The sequence below is a fragment of the Microcaecilia unicolor genome, chromosome 6 (genome assembly GCF_901765095.1).
Source record: "Microcaecilia unicolor chromosome 6, aMicUni1.1, whole genome shotgun sequence".
Classification (NCBI taxonomy): Eukaryota; Metazoa; Chordata; class Amphibia; order Gymnophiona; family Siphonopidae; genus Microcaecilia; species Microcaecilia unicolor.
Window position 1 is genome coordinate 329,240,956 of NC_044036.1, and position 20,189 is coordinate 329,261,144.

General features: G+C 43.5%; 1 protein-coding gene across 1 annotated transcript; it reads left to right on the forward strand.

The window, feature by feature from the left end:
* Window positions 1–137: 137 nt before the first annotated feature.
* C6H17orf58 (chromosome 6 C17orf58 homolog) lies at window positions 138–19,746 on the forward strand. Its single transcript, XM_030206541.1, has 5 exons — window positions 138–407; window positions 3,283–3,906; window positions 13,020–13,103; window positions 16,775–16,966; window positions 18,923–19,746. Exons 1-5 carry the CDS (start codon window positions 329–331, stop codon window positions 19,108–19,110), a joined length of 1,167 nt encoding a protein of 388 aa, XP_030062401.1. The 5' UTR covers window positions 138–328; the 3' UTR covers window positions 19,111–19,746.
* Window positions 19,747–20,189: the final 443 nt, after the last annotated feature.

Consider the following 20,189-nt stretch of genomic DNA (forward strand, 5'->3'; position numbering starts at 1 on the left):
GAACTTTGTTGCTGCTCCAAAAATTCAATTTTAAAACATTCTCTAGACGAATAGATGTGTATCATTTCTTTGGGACATGGTTTTTTGTTTCTAACACGTTGTTCTTTCCCTGAAGCACAATCCCTATTAAACTAGCCCATAAATCTACTGCTGGCAGGACCTAACGTCCAAGTGGGAGGTTAATAAGGGTTGTAACAGTTTTGTCTTGCTGCACTGGGTGATTCGTTTCCCCAAAGGCTGCCCCTCATTAGCATGGACGAGGAGATGGAAAGAAACCCCCCAACTCTCTCATTCTTAGCAGCCTGGGAATAAAAAGCTCTGCAAGAAGATGACAGCTGCAAGAACAGTGGCACCATTACTGCTGCTGCTGGTCACTGGATCTTCCTGTGTTTTGTTGCAAAGTAAAGGTAGGTTTTGTTTTTGTTTTTGTTTTTTTTAATGAGAATGAAAAAGGCCTAGAATCGTGTAAAACTGAGATCGGCTATTTTCAGCAGTGGAAAAATTGCAGAATCCTCTTTCTGCCAAAATACACTGACTGAGATATTTAAAAGGGTGCTGGGTAATCCAAGAGATCAGAGTGTTTTCAGGTAAACTAGAAGTTACTTTGTGCCGTGTCTTGTGCTACAAAGAACTGGGAGGCCACTTTGGTTTCAGTGAGACTGGGTTGAAAATTAAGTCTACATAGGCCAAATATTCAGTGCAAACTGCAGGAGCATCAGGTTTTTGCTTTCCCTCTCTTACGCGTTAGGCTTTGCCTGGGTCTCTTGAAAGGGATTGGAGGGGGGGGGGGGGGTCTAAAATAACCGCTGGCCCAGAACATTTGGGGGAGGTGAAAGGAGTTTAGAATTATTTTTATTTATTTATTCCGCTCACACCGTCTTCAGTGGTAGCACAAGGTGAGTTATATTCAGGTACACCAAGTATTTCCCTGTCCCTGGAGGACTCACAATCTAAGGGGCCCTTTTACTAAGCCTGGTACAGAGGCATTATAATATTCTTGGTTTTGTTTTCCATCTCTTTCCTAATAATTCCTAGCATCCTGTTTGCTTTTTTTGGTGGCCACCACCACACACCTAATAGTTTACTTATGCTAAAAAAAAAAAAACCACAAAAACATTTCTAAAAGTTGCAGCTAACCATAATCATAGCCAGATGTTAAGATAAAGGACAAGCTTAGGAACCCATTACTTAGGTAAATGTGGTTGACATGTTACATACAGGTAATTTTATTTATTTATTTGTTACATTTGTATCCCACATTTTCCCACCTATTTGTAGGCTCAAAGTGGCTTACGTAGTACCGGAGAGGCCTTTGCAGGTTCCGGTGTGAACAAATACAGGGTGATGTGGTAAGATGAAGTTCATGGGAAACATACATCGGAAGAGTTGCGTTTTGCCCATTACGTACTTTAGTTTTGTTGTGATGCAGAGATCAGGCATTTAAGTTGGATCGGTGGGGTATGCCTTTTTGAACAGATTAGTTTTTAGTGATTTCCGGAAGTTCAGGTGGTCGTACGTCGATTTCAAGACTTTTGGCAATGCGTTCCACAGTTGTGTGCTTATGTAGGAGAAGCTGGATGCGTAAGTTGATTTGTATTTAAGTCCTTTGCAGCTTGAGTAAGTCCGAATTAGATATGCTCGTGTTGATCCTCTCAGTACCCTTCTGCACCACCGCCAACTCCAGGCTCCGCCCTTTCTGCCTCGCCTCACCCCATGCTTGGAATAAGCTCCCTGAGCCCATACGCCAGGCCCCCTCCCTGCCCATCTTCAAAACCTTGCTCAAAGCCCACCTCTTCAATGTCGCCTTTGGCACCTAACCACTGCACCTCTATTCAGGAAATCTTGACTGCCCCAACTTGACATTTCGTCCTTTAGATTGTAAGCTCCTTCAAGCAGGGACTGTCCTTCTTTGTTAAACTGTACAGCGCTGCGTAACCCTAGTAGCGCTCTAGAAATGTTAAGTAGTAGTAGTAGTAGTATGTGTTTGTAGTTGGTAAGTCGATCAAGTCTGTCATGTATCCCGGGGCTTCACCATAGATAATCTTGTGGACCAGGGTATAGATTTTGAAGGCAATGCGTTCTTTGATTGGGAGCCAGTGCATTTTTTTTTGCGGAGGGGTTTTGCGCTTTCAAATTGCGTTTTTCCGAATATAAGCCTAGCTGCCGTGTTTCGAGCGGTCTGGAGTTTCTTTAAGGTTTGTTCTTTGCATCCTGCATAAATTCCATTGCAGTAGTCTACGTGGCTTAGCACCATTGATTGTATCAGGTTGCGGAATGGTTCCCTCGGGAAGAATTGTTTCAGGCGTTTGAGTTTCCACATTGAGTGGAACATTTTCTTTGTTGTGGCTGCCTCTTGGCTCTCTAGTGTTTAAGTTGCGGTCTATTGTAATGCCGAGGATTTTCAGGCTGTCTGTCCTTAGTGGGTTCACAATCTACTTTTTTTTTTGTATGGGGGGCAGTGGAGGGTTGGATGACCTGCCCAGGATCACCAGTCCCCCCTGGTTCTCAACCCACAGGAGGTACTTATTCCCTGAAGAAATCCCCTAAGCATTTGATCTTGATAATATTTAGACTTTTCTTTGCAGTGATTTAGTCTGAACCTTATTCTCTCCTCTAGGGACAAAGGGCCAACCCTATACACAGTTACAGTTAGTTTGTAGCCTGCTAAAGCCATAGCAGATTACAATTCAATATACTAGATCAAAAATCTAGGCTATTACAACATGATAAAATAAAATTGCTTCATGCAAATTCACATTATTTTAAACCCCTATTTAGAGAAAAAAACCCTAATAAACCTCAGCTAATACTGTCTGGTTAAGAGAAGTATAAAACAACTTAATAAGGCAAACAGAAACAGGACAAACATTAAAGGATACTGGTGCATGTTTGGTTGCAGGGAAATGGTTGTTCAGTTCAGTGGCGTAGCCACAGGTGGGCCTGGGTGGGCCGGGGCCCACCCACTTAGGGCTCAGGCCCATCCAACAGTAGCACATGGTAATGAAAATGCTGCTCTCCACAATACTGGCACCTTCGCATGCTCAGTTTTCAGCGCATGCCTGCTGCAAACTACCAAGGTGGAGACTGGAGAGAAGCATTTTCCCATCAGCTGCGATATGTTTTTGGTGTGGGGGTGGGGGAGGGAACATTTGGTGCCCACCCACTTCTTGCCTAGGCCCACCCAAAATCTGCTGTCTGGCTTTGCCTCTGGTTCAGTTATGGAAATCTTTAATTGAACATTTTCAATTACATATTACTTTATTTATTTATTTTCTTGTACAGGGTCTCTGGTCAATGTTCTCACTAAAGACTTTCCAGCAGCCAAAGATAGCTGGGTACCTGGCCAGGCCAAATCTTCCTCAGTCAGTAACATTCTCCTAGACAGGGAACCATCCCTGCGAGAAGTCTCAGAGGAAAGGCACAATGCTGGTCAAAGGCATCCTGAAGAAGACCTGTACTATGCTGAAATGATCCCCAACAACTCAACACATCGAAAGAAAAAGGCCAATCTCTCCCTCGAGAATAATACAGGGCTAAGGAAAGCTAACATGCAGCACAGAAGAGCCTCAGCTTCAGCTGGCTCCATGGAAGTAGATCTGCCATTCTCACTTATGCAGCTGGACAGCCTCCAGATCCAGGCTGGTCCTATGGCCCCAGAGTTTCACCGTGTAGCATCGTCATCATCACACCATCAAGTCAGGTCCCTAACCGAAGCACAATATTTTCAAAACCCAATGACCATCCAAAGAAACAATTACAGGCCACGAGATAATGACAGCAATAGATCTAGGAAGATCAGTCCCTACAAGCCCAGTGGTACTGTAAACCAGGATATCAGCAAAACCTCCTGGATAACCAATCATCAATCTTCCAGTCTGTTCTACCACTTCAATCTCTTGAGGAAGGGTGAGTTCCAAGCGAATAAACCTAATAACATTTGTAACCAGCTTTCACAAGTTTACTTTTGCTTCATTAGGGCAAAATATTCACATTCTTGTAAGCAATCCTTTCCGTTTTAGGATGTGCCATGTGACTGGTGCTACTCAGTCGAGAATCTTCCATAAAGAAGGAAGGAACAACCTCAGGGGACTAACTATTTTTCCCCTCTGACCAAGCTTTCTACTCCTTTGGGATTCCAGCTCCAGAGAGAGCAGAACGTTTTTTTCTCTGAGCTTCCAAGTTACATAGTTCCAAGGGGGAGATTTTAGCCAGTTCTGGATTTCTGACAATCTTATCCAATGCATTTTGGGACCTGCAGCACTGATTTCAATGGGCAGAATCAGGGACTACACATATCACGCTGCTTTGGGATGTAAATTTAAAACCAGGACTGCCCAAACAAGTCTTCTTTCTGAGCTTGGAAGCTTTGCCTTTCTTGGTTGGTTGGATGGATGAACCAACCCAACCAATCTCTAGTCCCAGCCCCAACTGCTTAGCGGAGATTGGATGGCAGAGGCGGGGCTGGTAGTTGGGAGGCGGGGTTAGTGCTGGGTAGACTTATACAGTCTGTGCCCTGAAAAAGACAGATATAAATCAAGGGGCTGGTGGTTGGGAGGCGGGGCTAGTGCTGGGCAGACTTCTATGGTCTGTGCCCTGAAAAAGACAGATACAAATCAAGGGGCTGGTGGTTGGGAGGCGGGGCTAGTGCTGGGCAGACTTCTACGGTCTGTGCCTGAAAAAGACAGATACAAATCAAGAGGCTGGTGGTTGGGAGGCGGGGCTAGTGCTGGGCAGACTTATATGGTCTGTGCCTGAAAAAGACAGATACAAATCAAGAGGCTGGTGGTTGGGAGGCGGGGCTAGTGCTGGGCAGACTTATATGGTCTGTGCCTGAAAAAGACAGATACAAATAAAGGGGCTGGTGGTTGGGAGGTGGGGCTAGTGCTGAGCAGACTTATACGGTCTGTGCCTGAAAAAGACAGATACAAATCAAGAGGCTGGTGGTTGGGAGGCGGGGCTAGTGCTGGGCAGACTTATACGGTCTGTGCCCTGAAAAAGACAGATACAAATCAAGGGGCTGGTGGTTGGGAGGCGGGGCTAGTGCTGGGCAGACTTATACGGTCTGTGCCTGAAAAAGACAGATACAAATCAAGGGGCTGTTGGTTGGGAGGCGGGGCTAGTGCTGGGCAGACTTATACGGTCTGTGCCTGAAAAAGACAGATACAAATAAAGGGGCTGGTGGTTGGGAGGTGGGGCTAGTGCTGGGCAGACTTATACGGTCTGTGCCCTGAAAAAGACAGATACAAATCAAGGGGCTGGTGGTTGGGAGGTGGAGCTAGTGCTGGGCAGACTTCTACGGTCTGTGCCCTGAAAAAGACAGATACAAATCAAGGTAAGGACTGGATGGACTGTGCAGGTCTTTTTCTGCCGTCATCTACTATGTTACTATGTTATGTTACTATCTGTGTTGGGTAAATAAATGCCCCAGTAACCCATTCATTCTGCTGCTTATGCTCAGCTCAACCAGATTCTGCTTTAACTAGGCTAGGACACCATATAGAATGGAGCAGAAATTGAATTGAAGGAAGGCTTGCTTCTTTCTTTATTTATTCATTATGGTGGGCTGAGTTCCCTGGCCCCCAATCTTATTTTATCCCCTTCTCAGTCAAACTATGAGGGGCCCTTTTACTAAGGTGCACCTAAAAGTGACCTGCACTGGTGTAGGCATGTGTTTTGGACAAATGCAGGTCCATTTGCTCAGCGCGCCTGGAAAAAAAGGCATTTATTTTTTTGTGCTGGAAAATGGTCTTGCGGCAAAATTAAAACACATCCGTTTTTAGGCTGAGACTTTACCCTTACCGCCACCCATTGACTTAGCGGTAAGGTCTCATGCGCTAACCAGGCGGTAAGCAGCCAGCACGCATAAACTACCGATTACCGCTGGGTGAGTGCCACGCAGTAGAAAATATTTTCTACCGCGTATTTTGGGCACGCATCAAAAATGGAATTACTGTCCGTGGCACGCAGTAGCCGGGCGGTAGTGCCAATTTGACGTGCGTTGTACATAAATAGGCGCTTATGTACCTTCGTAAAAGGGCCCCTCAGTTACTAAACCTAGCACAAGTTCACTCAAATGACCAGTAGGTGTCACTGTTGTGTAATGGCTAGGACTTGCTTCACTCCAGGGGTTGTGACTGCTATGTCTTAAAATTTGTGCTTTATCTTGTTTGTTTGTTTGTCTTCCTTCCTCCCTCCCTCTGCCCACCTGTAGGTGCTCCCCCTTGGATCTATCTTACATTCCCTGGCATTCTAGCAGTATAATCAGGGCAGGAGTGATCCCCAGTCTTTCCTGCCCATGCTAGCTCTGCTCTCAAAATGGCTGCAGTGACCTCTAGTGGCAATCTTGTGAGACTGCCTCAAGAGGTCACAGGGTCATTTTGAGAGTAGAGCTGAGTGGCCAAGAGTGACTGGGGATCATTCCCGCCCTGACTACACCACTAGACCACAAGGGATTGTAAGATAGTCTGGGGGAGGGGGGGGGAGTAATGCAGTTATGATCTTGCATAATAGTTTATATGGTAAATAGAGTTCTCTAAATAAATGCTTTTGATACAAAAGTTTAGCATGAATTTAAGTCTGTAAATTTGGGATGATAAGCTCCTTAGGAATTAACCTCTCTGTGATGATATGACATCAGCTGTCACTCTAAACATGGCACAAACTCAGTCAGTTTTCATTAGCTGAGGTCCATGTGTGTGGAGACTATTTTGCTTGGAGGTAAAATATGGTCTTTCATTATTTAAATTGTTATATATATTCTGGCTTAAATACTATTTGGATGATTCTAGAATTTCCAGGCTCTGTTGGGAATGATGAAGAGGTAGCATTTTAATTAAACTTATGGCATGCAGAAGATAAGTTCTATGTGAAAGGAACCTGCAGCCATTTTTTTGAAGCACAAGTACTGGTCAGCTTATAGTATTAGTAGGGAAATATTATAATGAAATGAAGTTTACATATTACAAAATAACTTGCTCTTGATCGTAATTTTTCAGAGCATATAGTTCTTGTTTTCAGTAACATCAATGTGCTTTTTGTATTCTGGATTGTACATTAGGTTGGTATAATGTCTGCAGTGTAGACCAATGTCTGGATTCATTTAGACCCTCTGCACTTAAGGCAGGGGGAATAACATTGGCTGAGCAACCCAGAAGAGGAGGGAGGTTGTAAGTTTGATAGGTAGGTAGGTAGGTGAGGGAAGAAGGAAAGGGTTAATAGATAGAGAGTTTAGTTAGGAAATTAAGAGGAATGGTGGCAGGGAAGGGATTGGATGAGGGGACAATGTAAGGGAATAGAGGATTCCGTGATGGTGTTTTGGGGGTGGAGCTTGGGTTAGAGGGAGAGTAAGAGACTATAGTGTGTAGGAAAGATTGTTTTTGTGAAGAAGGGAGGGTGAAGGGTAGTTGGTAGCAGGGGTTTTCATCCCACTCTGCCCACCCATTTGGGCATGTTGTGGGATAGGGTATAGGGGGGTGGGGGTTGCAGCTTAGAGGCGGGAAAACTGGACTGTTATTTATGTTTGAGTGATGCCTACAACAATATTTTGATTTTTTGGAAAAACAAACAAACATGCTTGGCCATAACTAGCAAAATTTGCTTGGGGGATCCTGTACATCCTGCTACCAGCACATCTTCTAAGAAGACATCTTCTATTGCAGGAAGGACTGTGGAAGACAAGAGAGCTAGACTGAATCCTGAGATTGTTGATGACTTATTTTTCATCCGCAGATTAAAAATCCATAACCATGCTTCACAGAGCATATTTTTCCCCTCTAGGGCATACAGAACGGGTTGTATTTTATACCCTTGGACATTTTAACAGTGTGAATTAGGATTCCTTGGTGTAGTAGAAATCAGCCATTGTTGGGATTGGAAGGGTAGAGGGTGGTGGTGGGAAGGAGGGTTATTATAGTTGCTCGTTGTTGTTATTGTCTTCTATTTGTCATTTATACACAACAATTGCACGATTGTTATTAAAGTATAAAAACAAGATGTAAATATAAAATCATAAGTGTTCAAGGTTTCTGCAGATGAGGACAGAGTCCACGGGGACGGGGACAGAACCTCCAGGGATGGGGCGGGGACAGGGACAGAGCCTGCGGGGATGGAGATAGAACCTGCAGGGATGGGGTGGGGACAGAGACAGGACCCGCGGGGACTCCGTGTCATTCTCTAGTCCAGAGTTTCCTTGTTTGTATTCAACTACCTCTTATGCTACAAACTGTTTATAGTCAGGTCTGGTCTGGAAGATAAGCCCAGACTGGCTTTCTGAATGGCAGGTGTCTTGGGGGGAGGGGGTTTATAAATGTAACGGGAAGTCAACATTGGATCCAAGTGAGTAAACTCATTGTGGCATTCCAACGATGAAGATTTGTTGAGGCAACATTACTCAGCACTGGTTGCCACTGGATATCAGCAGGTCACAGAACACCACTAATATCTGCATTGCAGAATTCAGCTGTGTCACCATCAAATGCAAATGTGCAGACTAGGTCAAGATTAACGCAGAGTATTCTGCCATGGAGTATGAGTGCCAGAGCACTCATTCTCAATATCTTTGTGAGTGTGCCCCAGTTTGTTGCCAGCCAGTGATGCAGCCACAGATGGGCTCATTCACTTTGGGCTCAGGCCCACCAAATTTTCTGGCACTGTTATGGATGGCGGGGATTCCCCTAAGCCCTGCCAGGTGAAAAGGCCCTCCAGCCACCAGAACAAGTCACTCCCTTACTTGCTGCAGCCGGTGATGATATTAAGGTTATGTTTGAAAATAATGGTCCTCCCTCCCATTCATAGAGAAGAAAATTAGAGGTTAAATGTTAGTATAGTAAATAAGATGGGAAATTACTAAATACTATCTTTGCCAGATGCAGGAAACTTTTATTAGACATAAACATGTTTGGAAGAGAAGTGAATGCGATGCATGCAGATGTTGAAGAAATAGTAGCACGGTTATGGATCAAGGGATGTTGTTAAAGGTGAAGGCTGATCAAACTACTACTACTACTACTATTTAGCATTTCTATAGCGCTACAAGGCATACGCAGCGCTGCACAAACATAGAAGAAAGACAGTCCCTGCTCAAAGAGCTATGTAATAAAAGTGAGCCAAGTATAGGACAATCAAGCCATTGTGACATCACTGATGAGGTTGGCTCTTATTGGTGGACTGAGGCATTATGACATCACACTATTAGCTCTGGTTACAAGAGACTACTACTACTACTACTACTACTACTATTTAGCATTTCTATAGCGCTACAAGGCATACGCAGCGCTGCACAAACATAGAAGAAAGATAGTCCCTGCTCAAAGAGCTTACAATCTAATAGACACAAAATAAATAAAGTAAGCAAATCAAATCAATTAATGTGTACAGGAAAGAGGAAAGGAAGGTAGGTGGAGGCGAGTGGTTACGAGTCAAAAGCAATGTTAAAGAGGTGGGCTTTCAGTCTAGATTTAAAGGTGGCCAAGGATGGGGCAAGACGTAGGGGCTCAGGAAGTTTATTCCAGGCGTAGGGTGCAGCGAGACAGAAGGCGCGAAGTCTGGAGTTGGCAGTAGTGGAGAAGGGAACAGATAAGAAGGATTTATCCATGGAGCGGAACTAACAGACCAGACTGTTGAGTTTTTGGCTGTAGAACACAAAAGAAAGATGATAAGTGAAGAGAATGAAGTAATCTCTTAAGAAAAGGCTTTATATAGAAACAGTACATAAGTAGCAGCATGATTGGTAAATGTTTGAGACAGTTCTCAGCCAATACTTTTGTATAAGCAGAACTGTACTCCTATGAGAGAATTTATTTTAATTCTGTATACTCTATTGGTAAGTTAATAAATTGCTTTTCTCATACGTTACGTGGCCTTGGTCTTTTATCATTCCAATCTTTTCCCGGGATATGTATGAATATTGGGATGGTGGTAAAAAGACCTAAATCTTTATTACAATGTCTGAGCATACAGATGGTGCATGGAATAATGTATGATAGTTCCACATTCCTATAAATGTTAGATTTTTACTGGAACCAATAGCAGTTTTGGAAAGTACCCTGAACTTGCAGATTTAAGAAGAATCTAATCTAGCCAATAATTTTTCAAAGTTTGTGTCCCATGATTTGTGATGTAACCAGTTAATTTATGACAATGCATTCTTAATAAAAGAGCAGAGGACCAGAGGGATTTTGAGACAGTTCTGGGTGGCCTCACTGCCATTATGTGAGACCCTCAGTTCTCTCTCCCAAAGGCTTTTGCTCTATATTTATTGTGTGTGTTTTTCTTTCCGTTGCCTCCTAGAGATTGGAGTAAAGAGCCGGGTATTTGTCCTGTCCTGATGGAGTCTTAGGCAATCACCAGCGCACATGCTCACTTGAAAACTGAGCAAGTGTAGGAGGGATGAGGCTGGCCTGACAGCAGCACATGGACAGTATGGCCAGCTGCAGCAGGCAGGGGAGTGACTTGTTCTGGCCATCAGACAACCTCTTCAGCTGGTGGGGCTTGGGGATCCCTGCCACATCAAGTCTTTATTTTTTGTTGGGGGGTTGCTGGTGCAGTGGTGGGGGCAGAAAGTGTGTGGGGGGGGGGAAGGGTGGAATTTTGTGCCTACCCACTTTGGGCTCAGGCCCACTCAAAATAGTACATTTGGCTACTCTACTGGTTCCAGCCAACTTTGAGATCAGGTTTGTTATGTAATGTTAAACTGTCACCTTCAATAAGTGTTTTTAAATGTGAAGGTATGGTGTCAAGGAACCTCAAAGTACACTGGATTTGGTTCGTGGCAGCATCTTTCCTGCATTTGCATCATGTAGATGAAATACCGAGGAACCTGGAACTTGGAATAAGGCGCCAAGTTTGATAGTACTGTTGACTTGCAGCCACTGTGGCATTTAGACCATATTCCAAGTGCAAGAAGCTAGGTGATTGCAAACCAAGGTATAAGTCATTTGCATAAATTAATTATAGTAACATAGTAGATGACGACAGAAAAAGACCTGCACGGTCCATCCAGTCTGCCCAACAAGATAAACTCATATGTGCTACTTTTTCTGTATACCTTACCTTGATTTGTATCTGCCATTTTCAGGGCACAGACCGTAGAAGTCTTGCCCAGCACTAGCCCCGCCTCCCACCACCGGCTCCGCCACCCAAGCTCAGCTAAGCTTCTGAGGATCCCTTCCTTCTGAACAGGATTCCTTTATGTTTATCCCACGCATGTTTGAATTCCATTACCGTTCTCATCTCCACCACCTATCTGGACTGAGTAATTGGTTCATTGTTAGTGCGTACATTGAAGTGCAAGAGAAAGCACCAATTTTGAGCCAATTCATACTTTTGACATTCCCAGCAGCTCATTTTGTTATCAAATGCACTCTGAATTGTTGGTTATTCATTATAATTCCACTATTTTAATTGTAACAAACCAAACAAGAAGGGTTTCTGTTTCAGCCATAGGCCAGTGTTTCAAAACCATCTTAGGATACTATGAAGTAAAAATAATACACAGAAGTTCATTTTCAAAGCACTCAGCGGCCCTTTTACAAAAGCACACTGAAAAATGGCCTGCGGTACTGTAGACAGGTTTTGGGTGCACGCAGAATAATTTTTCAGTGCACCTATAAAAAAAATGGCTTTTAAAAACTTTTGCTGAAAATGGAGGGGCAGCAAAATGAAAATTGCCGCATGTCCGTTTTGGGTCTGAGACCTTACCACTGGCCATTGACCTAGTGGTAAAGTCTCACGTTGTAACCAGGCGGTAATGACCTACACGCGTCAAGTGCCACTTGGCGTGTGTCCAATACGCATGTCCGAAAATAAAAAATTATTTTTCAGACATGCGCCAAAAATGAAAATACCGCAAGAACCACATGGTAGCCAGGCGGTAACTGCATTTTGGTGCATTGGGCGTTCATAGCCACTTACGCGGCTTAGTAAAAGGGCCCCTTAAACTTACAAAGTTCCAAAGGTTACTATAGAACTTCGTAAGTCTAAGTGCTTTGAAAATATGCTTATATGTCAGTTCGAGGTTTTTCTGGAATCTATTTTCAATAAATGTTGTTAAGGCCAGCACCTTATTACAGTTCAGGGACCTTTAAAAAAAAACAGCTCCTGTGACCTAGTTACACAAAAGTTCTTTGCTTGGTCTTGGTTAATGTTTCATCCCCTTTTTTTGTAAAATGCAGCATAAGGAGGAGGGCCATTACGGCCTTGGCCCAACCACTGGAGTAGCTACGTGGGGCCAGGGGGGCCTGGGCCCCCTGCTGACCCGCCTGACCCCCACTCCCGCCGCCAACCCGTCATCGCCATCGCCTGCCTTTGCTGGCAGGGGACCCCAACCCTCACCAGCCCAGGTCCTCTTCCCACAAAAGGCTTCCTTCTCTTTCTGACGTCCAGCAAAGGCAGGCGATGGTGAATTGGTGGTGGGGGGGGGGGTCGAGAGGGTTGGCGGCAGGGGGGCAAAGTCGGCAATGGTGGTGGTGGAGGTCAGCGGCGCCAGGGGTGGGGGCTAAAATGTGCCCCCTCACCTCAGGCTGGACCCCCCCCTCCCGCCAAAGTCTGGCTATGTCCCTAGGCCCAACTGTTTGCCCCACACAGCATTCGAAACTAGGGGAGACTGGGGATCAAAGATGGAGACTGATTAAATCGACCCATTCAGTGTATCCATGCAAGAGCCTTCTACCTTCTCTACTGCAATGTTCCCACCCCCACCACAAACCAAGTTTCTCTATTCCAAAGTTCAGCAGGAGACTGTATTAACTGGTCAATAATCCCCATCCTTGTTAACTCAAAGCATCGTTCCTGTTTAATGCTCAGCTATGACTAAGCCGATTATTACCCTGTGAAGAGTAACATTAGCAATTCTGTTTCACACTACGGGTCACTGCCAAGCTCCCCTAGTTTATTGAATTACCACCGTGATTGTTTATCCACCTTCCTTCAAGAAATAGTTTAACCTCAACACACACAGAAGCTGCCTAAATATATGTATGTATAGGTATTCATAATGCTATTTATGCTTATGCTAATTTCAGATGCTGAAAACAAAGAGAAGATATGTTCGACAGAATGCAGGAAGGAGAGAAACGAAGCAGAATTCTATTGCTCTAGTGAATTTGGTAACGTTCAAAATGTAATATACACTCACAGCAAACAGGTCATCACACACTTCATAATTTAATTAACCAGTCATGGTATAAAAATATCCACTTGAATAAAAGATGTGGCTAAAGTTCCAATAGAGGAGACATGAAAGTATTTCCCAGGTGAACTGACCCCTGTAGATTCAAAGAACTAAAAGCAGAAAATTTGGATGTAGAGAGGTATGGTAGCCGTGTTAGTCCACTCTTAAAGGTTATCAATAGAACTCAAACAAAATAAAACATGGAAAAGAAAATAAGATGATACCTTTTTTATTGAACATAACTGAATACATTTCTTTATTAGCTTTCAAAGGTTGCCCTTCTTCCTCAGATCGGAAATAAGCAAATGAGGTAGCAGGTAGTATATATAAGAAAAACATCAAAGCATTACTTTGACAGTCTGACAGAGTGGGAGGGTGGGGGTATGCATGGGGACATCAAACCATTTCATTGATATTCTAACAGGATGGGTGTTGGTAGGTGAGAGGAGGGTAATATAGGATGCTATATTGGAGAAACAGGCCAGATGCTTAAGACAAGATTCAATCTACACAGACATCACATAAAAATAGCCGGTGCCAGTCAAGCCCCCACCCCTGTGGGCCAACACTTCACTAGACCAGAACACTGCACCAGTGATTTCACAGTAAGAATACTGAAAGGTAATTTTAAAACAATACAGGAACGTAAGACCTTTGAAATAAGAATGATTGAATATTTTGACACCCAACAAACAGGACTTAATAAGGATCTGGGTTTTCTAACTCATTATAAACCATAAAGTTGTATTTCTCTGTTTATCACCCTCCTCTCACCTACCCACACCCCTCCTGTTAGAATATCAGTGAAGTGCTTTGATGTCCCCATGCATACCTCCTACCCACCCCCACCCTCCCACTCTGTCAGACTGTCAAAGTAATGCTTTGATGTTTCTCTCATATATACTATCTGCTACCACATTTGCTTATTTCCGATCTGACGAAGAAGGGCAACCTTCGAAAGCTAATCAAGAAATGTATTAAGTTATGTCCAATAAAAAAGGTATCATCTTATTTTCTTTTCCATGTTTTATTTTGTTTGATTTCTATAGATTCTACATGGAATGTTGCTATTCCACTAGCAACATTCCATGTAGAAGTCGGCCCTTGTAGATCACCAATGTGGCCGCGCAGGCTTCTGCTTCTGTGAGTCTGATGTCCTGCACGTACGTGCAGGACGTCAGACTCACAGAAACAGAAGCCTGCGCAGCCTTCTACATGGAATGTTGCTAGTGGAATAGCAACATTCCATGTAGAATCTCCAATGGTATCTATTTTACTGTCATAGTAATGCTTGAATGTTTTCACTTATATACACTGTCAGCTGGCACATTTGCTTATTTCCGATCTGAGGAAGAAGGGCAACCTTGGAAAGCTAATCAAGAAATGTATTAAGTTATGTCCAATAAAAAAGGTATCATATTTTCTTTTCCATGTTTATATTTAAATCTGTTTATTAGCAGAAAAGATAACATACAAACAACATTGCAGAGTAACAATCTGACAACCAGTATTTTCAGCATTCTCGTACAGTGTATTATGTTCTGCTTTTTTTATTTGTCCCCCCTCCCATCCCTCTTCTTTTCCATGTTTTATTTTGTTTGATTTCTATTGATGTGGACTGAGAAATGGATAACATTTAATGGAGTTTGAATGACTGCAATTACTTTCAGTTTGCATTATTCACAGATTGATCGATATATGGTACAGTGGGTATAGCTGTGTTATCTACCAGCACCATTAAGGATTATCCAGTTGTTATCCTGGATGGCAAACAACCTTGGCAATAGTACGATGATATAGCTTCAGTAGGATAACTCCTTCACCAAGGATTTCTATGGATAGAAAGTAAGAAAGTATGGTGCAGTGCCTCCTACCTGTGCTCAAAGATAAACGCATTTGATGGCTGATGATACAAGGCAAACATAGGTCTGAAAGAGGATTAGGACTGAGCAATTTAAACATTTTTTTAAAAACGTCATTCTGCATAATATCATCATTAATGTAACAGGGTAAATCTGAGACATCAGATTTGGTAACTCCAAATGGCAGAATAACAAAATTACTTACGAGTAAGCCAGAGTTCTCTGAAGACAGCAGGACTTAAATCTTCACATATGGGGTGATGTCACCGATGGAGCATGATGCAAGAAACAGTACCCCAGCAACTCTTTCCAGAAGTGTTTGTGTAGACTCCCCACAAATGTGTATGTGCTGCAGGCTGCCATTGTTGCAGGGGACTGCCTAGGTCAATCATATGCTAAGGAACACAACACCCTTGGGGAAGTGGGAGGGTTAGAACCTAAGAACATAAGCATTATCATACTGGGACAAACTGAAGGTCCATCAAGCCCAGCCAGGGCTGCTGGGGGGGGGGGGGGGCAAAATTCCCCAGGCCCGGTGTCAGCAAGCTTCTTCTTCTTGCCTACTTCTGGATCTGTCCTCCCTTGCTCCTGCATGCCGTCCGGGATCCGTACGATTGCATTAGCACGATATCACATGTTCCACCAGGAACCCCTTTTGAAGCCAATAGGGGCCTCCGATTGGGACAACTCATTAAAAAAAAAAAAATTAGCCACAGCAAAATCAAACAACTTGATGATGATAAAGGTACCCTGGCCATAAGCTCAATACCCAAACATGACCTATAATGAGGTAAGGTGAAAAAAAAAGAAATAAAATTTGGAGAAAAACCTATGGAATTGGTTAAATGCAAAAAGACCACGTGACAGCAACATGACTTAGAGCCTTTCATGAAGAACAAGATATCTTTTGAGATGCTGAGGCAACCACAATAGGAAAAAACAGGTCTAGTCAGCTCAGTGGAAAAGATTAGAATGAAGAGGTCCCCTGTCATAGCAGCAGGTGGGAACAGGTGTGCATACACAGGGAGAGACTACCCAAACGCTTCTGGAAAAAGTTGCTGGGATACTGTTGCCCGTGCTAGGTTCCATACATAGTAACATAGTAGATGATGGCAGAAAAAGACCTGCACGGTCCATCTAGTCTGCCCAAGATCAACTCATATCTTGAATTTGTACCTGTCTTTTTCAGGGCACAGACCGTATAAGTCTGCCCTCCCCTATCCTAGCCTCCCAACCACCAACCCCTCTTCCCCCCACCTGCTCCGCCACCCAATTTCAGAGCAGGTGGGGGGAAGAGGGGTTGGTGGTTGGGAGGCTAGGATAGGGGAGGGCAGACTTGTACGGTCTGTACCAGAGCCGGTGATGGGAGACGGGACTGGTGGTTGGGAGGCGGGAAATACTGCTGGGCAGTATGGGTGACAGGTAAGGATTTTACAGCCCTGCTTATCCTTGGAGAAAGAGGTGGTGGTGGTGGTGGGGTGGGGGGGGGCAAACTTTAGTAGGACTAGTTCTGGGAGTTTCAAACTGCTTCCCCCTAGGTTCCCTAATAATGTTTCTGTCCTACAGTTTCTAGAAGCACATAGTTGGCATCCAGCTCATAGAGTTTTCCCAATCCACACCTCTTCACTTTTCAGAACAGATACAACAAACTCCTTTATCAAGTTAAATTTTCATAATTTGCCTCAGTAACAACCCTCTAGCAGCTGCACTTATGATGTTATTACTCTTGTTTTTAATATAACAGCAGTGAACGGCATTGTCCATGATGTGGAAGTCCTTGGGAAAGGTCTGCGTCTGATAACGCTGCTGGTGAACAGTGACGGTTTGTACAAGATGAATCGACTTTACATCATGCCCGATGGTTTCTTCTTCAGAATCAAGATCCTCGCCATCGACACACTAAATTGCCACAGACTGTGTCCAGATTTTAAACCCGGTAAACACACGCCATCTTTTCAGTTTGCATTGTAAGGTGTTCAGGCTAAAGTGCCCTTACCTTAGTCAACTGATTAAAAGACTCATCGCTGGAAAACAGCCTGGTATACCCTTAATGATAATGATGTGCTGAAGCCACTTACTAGTTTATGAAATCAATGTGCGTTTTCACAGAGTTTAATTTCCTCAGTAAGAAATAGGTAACTAATCCCAGCACAGAAGGCAATAATGCTTGTCTTTAAGTTTGGGGCTTTCAGCTAGGTAACGGCCATTAAGTTGCCCTAGAAGCATGCTTGGCGAGATTCATGGCATCACTTAAGCAGAAATTGTGTTTTCCTAATTCAACACCCATTTCCCTACCGGGGACAAAAGCAGTTAAAGCACTCTGAAGTCAGGAGTGGAGGAGTGGCCTAGTGGTTAGGGTGGTGGACTTTGGTCCTGGGGAACTGAGTTCGATTCCTGGGCAAGTCACTTAACCCTCCATTGCCCCATATAAGCCGCATTGAGCCTGCCATGAGTGGGAAAGCACGGGGTACAAATGTAAAAAAAAAAAAAAAAATCTAGCTTGAAAAGTGCCCTTACAAAGAGGGAGCACTGAAATGTAATCCTACATATCTTCGTGTAAAAAGTAAAAGATGAGCAAGCTGATGGCTTACTGCCACGATCATGCAGGAGTTCCCCATCTCAATTCCCTCCCCAGGGGAAGGAAGCCTGTCATGGGCATCCCTTTAGAGGGCATGTTTGCAGGGTTTTAGAAGAAGCCTCTGGTACACTGTCCTGGCAAGGACGTGACTAGGTACAGAAAGAAAAGAAAAATATACCGGGAAAATACCAAGCTGGTTGTACATGAAAGCACATGGGGCCAAAGCCCAGCCCTGGTTCCAAATGAACTGGAAGTACAAAGGAGCAGGAGGAAACTGCCAAGTAAATTTAAAATGTAGTTAACATTTGGCAATGGATAGAAAGTACAAAGTTTTAGGCAGTAGAACCAAAAATCTGTACGATCAAAGAAGCTGTGTTCCTAATCACCAACAATACCAGAGGTGGTGGTACTACTACTAATCATCATTTCTATAGCGCTACTAGACGTATGCAGCACTGTACACTTGAACATGAAGAGACAGTCCCTGCTCAACAGAGCTTACAATCTAATTAGGACAGACAAACAAGAGATAAGGGAATATTAAAGTGAGGATGATAAAATAAGGGTTCTGAACAAGTGAATAAGGGTTAGGAGTTAAAAGCAGTATCAAAAAGGTGGGCTTTTAGCTTAATTTGAAGACGGCCAGAGATGGAGCTTGACCTACCGGCTCAGGAAGTCTATTCCAGGCTTATGGTGCAGCAAGATAAAAGGAACGGAGTCTGAAGTTAGCAGTGGAGGAGAAGGGTGCAGATAAGAGAGATTTACCCAGGGAAGGAAGTTCCCGGGGAAGAATGTAGGGAGAGATGAGAGTGGAGAGGTACTGAGGAGCTGCAGAGTGAATGCACTTATAGGTCAATAAGAGGAGTTTGAACTGTATAGTAGTAGTAGTATGCAGAAAAGGATAGGTAGCCAGTGAAGTGCCTTGAGGATTTTGTATGGAGTTATTCTATAGGGGCACTAATCCATGTGATTTACACCAGCTGACTTTTTGACCACTCCTTGTGGGTTGAAAGTAAGGCCATGTGTGCATGCTTTACCTGCCAAAAAAATTAATGGAGATATGTCAGGGGAGAGAAATTATGTGCAGACATTTTATGATTAAATCTCCACTTGCAATCTCTAGCATATGCACTTGGTATCCATGCTGTGTGCACACTGGTGAAATTTCAAAGGGCAAATTCTATGCCCACAGAACTGCAGGCCCTGTACCCGCTTTCACTATTGCCCTAATTAGAAATAGTTCTTAACTTTTAGCTTCGCTGAACAGATATGGCTATGTTGAGAACAATAACTCTTTTGTCTCTTACTTTGCAGGAAGTAGATATATCGTGATGGGTCAGATCTATCACAAGAGACTGCCGCCCCCTCCATCTATCCTTCAGTTCCTCCGGGGGCATCTGAGGCCAGGAGATGGCCTGGTCTGGAGCAATAGCTATGTGAAAAGATTTAATAGGAAGAGAGAGCGAAAGGTGCAAGGCGCAGCCCACACAATATGCACATGAGATGATGCCCTCTGTAAGCATAAAACAGCGATAAACTTGTTTCAGTCACTTCTGCACTACCACATTTCAAATAAGAAAGGACTGTGACAAGCTTATCTCTCTAGTAACTCTGCAGAAAGCTACATTCTTTGCAGGACATAATATCTCTTCTTGATCCCATGCAGGACTTATCCAAAGACAAATAGGTGGTTTGGGGATCACACAATTCACATCTGAACAAAGAACTGCTCTGGAGTGCAAAGCTCATGCCCCACTTCATCTTGGGATAATTCTTAAGCTGGACTAAATAAAGGAGGAATTAGGTTCCCATACTCAAGTGTGCCTTTTCAGTAACATTTATTGTAAAAAATGCAGTACTCAGTCTTTTAGTATATAACACTGCTGGTTTTCACTGTATCTCCATGTAAACATTAAACACTTTTTAGGTGTTGCATGTATATTGCTCTGAAATATTCATTTAATCCTTTTGCTCATCTGGCTGTATTTTCTACAAATGACTGATGCATAGCTAGTAAATAGTTCTTTTGGAAATTGTTAATTTTTGCACCTGGTCTTTCAAGCTCCAATGACTTTAGTGTCATTTAGAGAGTCCTCATTTTCATTACAGTTACTTGAAAGGTAAACCATTAAACAAACAGGTGGAATATTCACAAAATGCATGAACTCCTCCAAGTAAATGATTATTAAAAGCTTTATTCTGGAATAGTGTGTGTGATTTGCCAACGAAATCAAACTCGACCTAAACATCATGGACTCATGGGCAAACGCATTTCAATTAAAAAAACTCAATACAGATAAAACGCACTGCCTCATCCGCTCATCCCAATACAATACGAACAAACCCACAAATATAAACACCCCAGACTACACCCTCCCTATCTCAGACAGCCTGAAAATCCTCGGCGTTACTATCGACCGCAACCTTACGCTTGAGAGCCAAGTTAAATCTACAACTAAGAAAATGTTCCACTCAATGTGGAAACTCAAACGCGTGAAACCATTCTTTCCGAGGGAAACATTTCGCAGCCTGATACAATCAATGGTACTAAGCCATGCAGATTACTGCAATGGAATTTACG